This window comes from Aythya marila (assembly GCF_965140915.1).
Source record: "Aythya marila genome assembly, chromosome: Z".
NCBI lineage: Eukaryota > Metazoa > Chordata > Aves > Anseriformes > Anatidae > Aythya > Aythya marila.
Window position 1 is genome coordinate 30,010,949 of NC_139080.1, and position 8,992 is coordinate 30,019,940.

At 41.4% G+C, this 8,992-nt stretch overlaps 1 protein-coding gene across 3 annotated transcripts; it reads left to right on the plus strand.

The window, feature by feature from the left end:
• The first annotated feature begins 308 nt into the window (after positions 1-308).
• On the plus strand, positions 309-8,061 carry CDC37L1 (cell division cycle 37 like 1, HSP90 cochaperone). 3 transcript variants are annotated; one of them, XM_082783770.1, is made up of 7 exons: positions 309-558; positions 1,521-1,802; positions 3,580-3,670; positions 5,778-5,893; positions 6,212-6,334; positions 6,914-7,069; positions 7,894-8,015. In XM_082783770.1, the coding sequence occupies exons 1-7, from the start codon at positions 445-447 to the stop codon at positions 7,897-7,899; spliced, it is 888 nt and encodes a 295-aa protein (XP_082639896.1). In that variant the 5' UTR covers positions 309-444; the 3' UTR covers positions 7,900-8,015. The 3 variants fall into 3 exon arrangements, with proteins under 3 accessions (XP_082639896.1, XP_082639895.1, XP_082639897.1); XM_082783769.1 differs by having other exon boundaries at positions 312-558; positions 7,925-8,061; XM_082783771.1 differs by lacking the exon at positions 309-558 and adding an exon at positions 896-1,059 and having other exon boundaries at positions 7,925-8,061.
• Positions 8,062-8,992: the final 931 nt, after the last annotated feature.

Sequence of the window (8,992 nt, forward strand, 5' to 3'; positions counted from 1 at the left end):
AGAGAAAGCTTATTTAAGGTTCTAATTTAAGGTTTTAATTTAAGGTTTTAATTTAATTTAAGGCGTCGATTTAACACGAGGTCTCCCTTTAACTTCAGCCTTCCGTTGAGCTGCAGCTTTTGATTTAATTCAGGGATTTCCTTGCACACCCGTCCCCGCCCCCCGGCCGCCCCCTCCCCTCACGGCCGCGGCGGTTGGGCGGGGCCCCGGCCCCGCGCGCGTTGCCACGGTGACCGCGCCCCCCCCTCCCCCGGAGCAGGCCCCGCCCCCTCCCGGCCGCGCCCCGCCCCGCGCAGGCCCCGCCCGGCGCGTCCGGGGGGGGGGCGGTGGCGGAGCGGCGGGCGCGCGGCGGCCCGCCGGTATTGCCGGAAGTGGCGCGCGGCCCTGCTTCCGGCGCGCTGTGGAAGCGCCGCGGGCGGCTCCCGGCGGGTCCCGGCGGCGGGCATGGCGCTGTGGCTGCCGCGCTCCCGGGACGGCGGCGGCAGAGGCCCCCCGGCGGAGGACGACGAGGAGCGGGCCGTGCCTCCCGCCGCCCGGCAGCGCCTGCTGGAGGCGCAGGTAGGGCCCCGGCACCCCCGCAGCTCGGCGCCGGCCCCCGCGGAGCCGCCCGGAGCCCGTCAGGAGGGGCCGAGGCGGGGGCGGGGGGGAGGCGCGGGGCCGCCGCCGTGAGGGAGGGCAGCGCGTGTGGAAGAGCTGGGCCGGAGTCGTTCCGGCGGCTACGCGGTGCCTGCGGCCGGGGCGAGGCAGCTTTGTATAAATACCGCTGCTGGGAATCGCGGCTGCCCTTCCGAGAAGCGGCTGCTATCGGGATTTCCAGCGTCCAGGGAAATCTGCGGCTTGTTTGGTGAAAGGGGGGGTGCGGGGAGGGTAAGGGGGAGAAGTGCTGCGAGCCCCAAGCAAAGTTGGCGTGAGAACTTTGAGGTATCTGTGTGGAAGTTGCCTTCGCGCAAGCTTTCGTGAGTGGTGGTGTCCTCTGTGCCCTTCTGCCTGAGGTTATCGGCACCACGAGCTTCATACGGCGGCATTGGGAGGCTGAGAAATGAATCCCCATGGATGCAGGTGGGAAGGCATGGATGGCTGAGGAAAGGCTTGGGAGGACGGTTTGCAAACAATCAGTCCCCTTTCTTCTGTGACTACATACACCTAGATGCAACACAAGCACTGTTGCTTAAGAGGTCACTCTTTTCTCCCAGCTATGAGCAGTGACCTCCTCAGTAGATTCGACCAAAAAGACTGTGTGCTTATACTGGGTCTCAGCCACTTTGTAATTTAAATACCACTTTTACTGTTGGTTCAAGGGAAGAAACGCTTAGAAAGTTAATACAGCTTGAGTTAGAAATCTCTTCTAAAAGCCAGCCACCTGTACAAAACCATGTTTAATCGTTCCTGTGAATTTAATGCTGCTTCTAAGCTGTCTTCAAGATCAGCATTGTGTCTGGGATTTAAGCTTCTCTGTGCCGATATAATTTTTAAAATGTCAATTTTCCCTCCATAAATAGCACATCTGTTTTTTCTCACAGACCTACAACCAGGGGATTGAATTAGTCTGCCAAAAAGAAAAAGAGTTTGTGAAGCACTCTGTAGAATGCACGTGGAATCTTGCAGAAGCCCAGCAAAAACTTGGTAGTTTAGCACTGCATAATTCAGAATCCTTTGATCAAGAATGTGCTCGAGCAAAGACTGAAGCTGCAGAGATGAGATGGAGAGAAGAAGAGTGGAGGAGAAAAGAAGAAGCACTAAACCAGAGGGAAGGGCAGAATCCGTGGAACACAGATCCTGTTAGTAAGGAGGTATTTAATAAGGTATGACCCATATCAGTGTGCATGAACACATGCATTAGCCTCATTTCTCATTCCACTTGTTACTAGTCTTGAGTGTCTTCTGTGGCTGGTACAGTGAAAAATCAAGGTCTCTGTTAAATGATTTTTGTTTTTATTTTGCCCTGTGAAAGGGAGCAAGCTGCCCTCATACTACAGATATAGCTGATGTTTTTTTCTATAAGAACTGGGGATCAGAACTTGCAGTGTTCATGTAGTACACATTGTCAAACTGGGCCTGAACAAGAGCTTCTTCATGTTAGGAGTCTGCTCTTCTGGTGTGTCAAATTATCAAGTGTGATACAGTGTGCAGCTAATAATGACTACTGTAATACAGGTTATTTAGCACAAATTCTTCTTAAGTAAAATTTGTTTAAACAATTCGATTTAAACAGCTTACCAATCTCATAATTTCACTGATTTAGCTGTATCAGGGCTGCAAGTTCCTTGATATTTGTTGTACACAGATCAGTATGTTCCTACCTGAGGACAGAAGTTTCTCAGAATTATTTGCTCGGTAGGCTATGGTATCCTTGTCTCTTAATTGGAGAGACATGGATTTGATGGATGGACAACTTTGTGAAGAATTGGCTGGATGATTGCACGCAGAATTGCAGTCAATGGTTCAATGTCCAAGTGGAGATCAGTAACAAGTGGTGTTCCTCAGGGGTCAGTACTGGGACTGGCACAAAGATGTTTAACATCTTTGGTGGTGGCATGGACAGTGGGATCAAGTGCACCCTCAGCAAGTTTGCCGATGACACCAAGCTGAGTGGTGTGGCTGACACACTGGAGGGAAGGGATGGCATCCAGAGGGACCTAGACAGGCCTGGGAGGTGGGCCTGTGCAAACTTTGTGAGGTTCAGCAAGGCGAAGTGCAAGGTCCTGCACCTGGGCTGGGGTAACTCTAACCACTCTAACCTCAGAGAGCAGCCCTGAGAAGCAGGACCTGGGGATGCTGGTTGATGAGAAGCTCAACATGCGCCAGCCATATGTACTTGCAGCCCGGAAAGCCAACCATATGCTGGGCTGCATCAAAAGCAGCATGGCCAGCAGCCTGAGGGAGGTGGTTCTCCCCCTCTGCTCTGCTCTCCTGAGACCCCACCTGGAGTGCTGCGTTCAGCTCTGGGGCCCCCAGCACAAAAAGGACATGGACCTATTAGAATAAGTCCAGAGGAGGGCCAAGGAGATGATCAAAGGGCTGGAGCACCTCTCCTGTGAAGACAGTAGTCTTTCAGTACCTAATGGGGGCCTGCAGGAAAACTGGAAAGGGATGTTTGTCAGGGAGTTTAGTGATAGGCCAAGGGTAATGGCTTTAAACTAAAAAAGGATAGATTTAGATTAGATATAAGGAAGAAATTCTTTTCTTAGGGTGTGGTGAGGCATTGGAACAGGTTACCCAGAGAAGCTGTGGATGCCCCATCCCTGGAAGTGTTCAAGGCCAGGTTGGATGAGGCTTTGGGCAACCTGGTCAGGTTGGAGGTGTCCCTGACCAGGGCAGGGGTTTGGAATGAGATGATCTTTAAGGTCTCTTCCAACCCATCCATTCTATGTTTCTATAATGAAACTTTTCCAATTCTATTCTTAGACAATATATTTTAAAAAAAGAAAGCCTTCTGAAGCATATGACATGACTCTAAAATTAGAATATTGGCCTTTGGATGGTAACATATTGAAATGTAATATTCCTATATATATCACAAAAAGGTATGTTTGGAGATTTCTGTGATAGTAATATATTTATTTTTTTTTTATTCCTCAGAGTTTTATTAATCAAAAAAGAAAAGAAACAGAAGATGAAGACGTGTCTGAATCATTTATGCAAAAACACGAACAAAAGATTAGACACTTTGGTGAGTATGCTTTCTCCAACATTTTGCAGTTCATATTTCTACAGTATTTATGTAGGTTTTCTCCTTATTCTTGTACAGAACAAAAGCTAACGAACGAAATACCTAAAAGGCTGTCTAGCTTTATCTTATGACAACAAATAATAATTTCAAAGTGAAATAATACGTAAACTACAGCAGCTTCTTAGCTCCTGTTAACTAGTAGGAACTTTAACCTGAAACAAGTACTCAAATGGGCCTAAGACCTCAAAACTTAAGTTCTAGCAACTTTTTTTTTTTTTTTTTTTTTTGCTGTTCAGTGGGAGAGCACAGTATTATTCATAGAATTTTTGTATATACATATGCTTGTGATTGCCCGTATCTATCTCCTTCTAATAAGTGGTTTTTTTGGTGGCTATTAACCTGCAGGAGGAATGATTGATTTAAAGGCATACATGTGCAAATGCCTAACGAGTGTGTGTGCATGGAGTTGTGTTCCTTTAAATTACATTTAACTATCCACTAGGTGGCACTTCAGCTCCATTGTAATTGTTGACCTCATAAGCATAGTTAATCTTAAAAAAGTAATCTGAAATGTTAATGGTTCTGTTAAGTACTTCCCATTCTTAGTTGCAGGCTGTTTTCAGACAATGATGTAGTATGGCTGTATTTGGAATTCCAGAGCAATCAATAAAAGGACTGAGTTGACAAAATTCACCTGATTGTGCAAACTGGGTTTTACTAAGCTATTTGGCATCTAGGGATCATATACTTTTTTTAGAGGAGGGGTTTCTCGTTTAGGCTTCTGAAAGGGTCTTAGAAAACCTTGCAAATACCAAGCGAGGCACAATGCTGTCAAGAGTATGCAAATAGTAACAATATTCATATATTCTCTTAAATACTTGAACTGCCAAGTGTAGTGACAACGTGTCCAGAAGATGTCTCTTCTGCTGCGCATTTCAGAAGAAAAAAATGGGCTTTCTTTTGTGTTTCCAGGCTAGGAGCTGGGCAAAATGACTTTGTTGTCTAAATTCAGATGAAGCGGTTATAGAAACAACCTGAATACAAGAGCTCATCAATTTTTTTTCTTACCTCTTAAATTCAAAGCAATGTTGTTATTTTAATTTAAAATACTTCAGAGCATTGTAAGAACTGCACATTAATGCTCTATCAGGTCTCTTTGTTCTGTGCTATCTGCTGTCAAAGAGCAGTGTAGACTTCACTAGCCATACAGCCCAAGTCCTTTTTCTGGATCCTGCTCTGCCTTTCAGGTGGTAAAGAACTTGTGCATAACATCTCTGTTAAAAACAGTTGAAAGAAATAGTCATAGGTGGTTTCTCTTTAGGTATTTGTTTGCTAGAATTAAGATTAGTTTAGGTCATTACTATTGAATTATCTTTAGCCAAGTTACATTTTTATGCTGATATATGGGTAAAACTGTGCATCTGGTTCCTGTTGCCAGTAAATGACTTCACTGTCAGTGATACATGAAGGATGATTTTCAGAGGTGGTCTGAGTATTGAGTTCTGGTTTTTGAACTCATTTCTTCAAATGAAGTAGCCTCATGCTATTGAAATTCAATCTTCAAGTTAACTCTCAAATAGTAATGTGGCTTTACTCTATTGAAATCAAGTTGTTTCTGTAATTACATTCAAATTTTCTAAACACCTAGAAAATCATGTGTTAGAGACACTTGCATTTTCAGCAGATTACACATTTTCTTTGTGCCTTATTTGCAGACTTTTCCAGAGGATTTGTATTTGTCAGAATCTCTGAATACTCTATAAATTTTGTAAGCTACTTGATGATGCAACTATTAGATACATCTATACTACTTTGATACTGTATATGGAAGAACTGTTTAAAAATAACTTGTCAACAATGCTAGAGATGCATTAAAGTATAGGAAATTGTTAAATTTGCTTTTAGTATCTTCATGATCTGATTGTACCTTCTGGTAATGTTCTTTCAGTGCTAGTTAGACGCCTAAATAAAACCCTTAAATGTAGCTGTATGCTTTCATTATGCAGATAGTATACATACAGGGGAATGAATGCAAAAAAAAAAAAAACTTTGCTGCATTAAGTTATCTATCTATCCATTTCAAACATCTTAACCTGTTTCTCATCAGGCATGATGAGCAGATGGGATGATAGTCAGAGATTTTTGTCTGACCACCCATATCTTGTATGTGAAGAAACATCTAAATATCTCATGTTATGGTGCTTTCATCTAGAAGCTGAACAGGTATGAACACCTTTGAATTGTTTGAAAGTATGCAGTTTCCCACTTTCACTATGTAAAAGCTGCCTGACTTCATTAGCTGTTTAACTTTTCTTCTTCCACTCTTTCTACCCTAGTTGGAAGGGAGAAAACAAACCAAATCTGTAACACCTTGTAACATTGGGTTTAATTCCTGCAAACAATCAGTCCCCTTTCTTCTGTGACTATCAGTTCTCATCTCTTTAGGAACTAAAAGAAAAGGAAATTCAATGTAATTTTATAAATACAATTCCAGGAAACATATTTAAACTAGAACTCTAATTTTACTTTATTTTTTTTCAGAAAAGAGCTCTGATGGAACAAGTAGCACACCAGGCAGTTGTAATGCAGTTTATTTTAGGAATTGCCAAAAGTTGTAATGTGGATCCAAGAGGCTGTTTTCGTCTCTTTTTCCAAAAAGCCAAAGTAAGTCAACCTACATAATGATGGTAGAAATCCTTGATGCTGTACAAAGGACCAATGTTCTAGTGCAGGATTCTTCTTGACCGTAAGATGATAAATATTTTATTGACTTAGTTTTACAAGAAAGATCTTTGTTAGCAGTTCTTTCTAGACAGACTATTTTGGTGTAATTCCAGTCCTGAAAACACAGGAGAAATTTTGTAAGACTGAATCTGTGGTTTACCGTAGAGTGTATGCAGTTATTCAGGATTGATGGATCTTAGTACGGCTTTTACAGCCATTCAGTTAAAATGCAAGTCAACTTGTGCTTTACTTTTGGCCATAGTGCCACAGCAAGCACTTGTTCTTCTAAGAGGACTGTCTTCTGAGTCGTAATAAAGGAAGGGCTAAAATTAATTTCTTTTTGCATATACTTAGATGAATAAATGATTTTGCTTCTGCATATAAGTACTACAGTTTGTCCTGAAAAGAAATTTTACCTGGATTTGCATTTTAAGTTGACTAACATTTTCACTGAATGAAATGCTTACAACTCAGAAGTAAATCTGTTTTAAGTGAAACTAATGATTTTTCTCTTTTCAGACAGGGGAAGGGTATTTTGAGGCATTCAAAAGTGAACTTGAGGCATTCAAGACAAGAGTGAGAATCTGGTCACAATCACATAGCTTTCAAGCTATCTTACTAGAGGATCCCAGTGTCAATCCTAGTCTTGTTGGACAGCTGACATCTTTGTCGCAGGTAGGTTCATGATGTCCAAAAATTAATTTAACTAAATTAGGATTGGTTGTGCTGAGAAGCTATACTTTTCTAAAATACAAAGAGGACTGTTCCTAGAACTGCCAGTAATATGTATGGATGTAATGGGATGTATTATCGATATGTAAGGCATATGTAGTCTTTTATTTTGCTTGCTTCGATTCAGAAAGTATCAGTGTAAGGTCAAAAGCATATGCTAGTTCAGTGCCATTGCACTCTTTTGTTTAAAAAGAAACACTGCATCGTAAAGCTGATGAGAAGCTAGAATTGTATTCACACTCGTTAACCACTAGCAGTGAAATGGGCTTTCAGTGTAAAATGGTTATGCCAATTCATGGAATCCTTCGGCTAAGTCAAGCGTGAAGAAAATCTCTTGTGATAAAACAAAACTGAGGGTGCTTACATCTTTTGGTATTGTACTAGTGAAGGCTACATTCTGGAATGAAGAAGCAACTTCAGAGATTTTCAAAAATTAGGTATTATGGAAGGAGTCACAGTTGAAACTACTTAACTTGAAATAATTTGGTTAAAGTACCTTTCAAGTAAGATTCAACAGCTGTATTCTAAGTTAATGTACAGACAAGTGCTAGAAATACTGAGACAAAATACAAGCTATGCCAGCTAAATTTAAAAGAGCATCTTGGCACAGTGCAGTATTACTAGTGATAATTTTTTTAAGAGCTTATTTTCTTACTGTTGCAAACTTAAGATAGACAACATGAAGAATCCACCTTAAGCTAAAATCTCTCTCTCTCTCTCTCTCTCTCTCTCTCTCTCTCTCTCTCCTCGTATATACAATTGTGGAGAATTAAGCTGTCAATTTTTCATCTGTTGCAGAACACAGGTGGTCTACAAGGTTCCATAAACACAAATGTCTGCAGTTTAAACTCTGTGATACAAAGAGATGAAGAAGAATCCAAAATGATGGACACAGTATAGTATTGTTAAGACTGAGGCCAAGTACTTTTTTCTTTTTTTTAACAAAGAAAAGAACATGGCTATTTTCTTGACACTTATTTTTCTGGGTACTGCACTTTATTTTTGGTGTCAGGTTTTTTTGTTGTTGTTGTTTTTTGTTTGGGGAGTTTGAAGGGTGGGTAATTCACAAAAACTTGTAATATTGTTTGAAAATGTGCTGCTAGGTTTTTGGTTGTCCTTGAAGAGCAGGGTTCTCATATTGCCGAATGTGAAACTGGATGTGTTTTCTGCTACTAACCTTGCCTTTCATGACTTTAGAAATCAAAGTATGAAAACAAATCTGCACAAATACAATGTTTACAAGAAGCAGTAGATTCTTGGTAGAATCTGCTATTGTCTTACTACAGATGTGGACATGTCTTACTCTATGAATATTGGAGATCACAACTGTATTCATGCTACCTTGTTGACATTATAAGCTCTCAAATTTGGTTATCACTAATAGCAATAAATCAATACCTGGTATCAGTATTTCAGATCTGGAATGGATTAGGTTAAAACACTGGCTTTCTACCTCTACTAAGGGGATTTAAATGTTACATTGTGCTTTCATTAAAAAGAGTTTGGTTTTGTTCTAAAACAAAAGCAACACTTGTCTACATATGAGTGCCAAGTTTTATGATCTCAGAGAGATTGACTCTCCTTTTATTAATAAGAGTAACTTAGGATTTTTTTTAAGCTAAGTTTCAGTATGTGGAGAAGTATTTGATGGAGGGGACAGATGGAACTTCAGGTAAAAGGGTTAGGAAAAGACTACACTTTGAAGAGAAAGCTTTGTCACGGTTCATACAGGGCAAGGTGTGTGCGAGTGTTTGGAAAGAACTTCATATGGTACTAAGCTAAAGTGGATTTCTGAAATTGCCAACTCAAACAGTTAAAGTGGAAAATTTTTAAAGCTTTCTGTTTTAGGATCTGGAAGTTCAAACT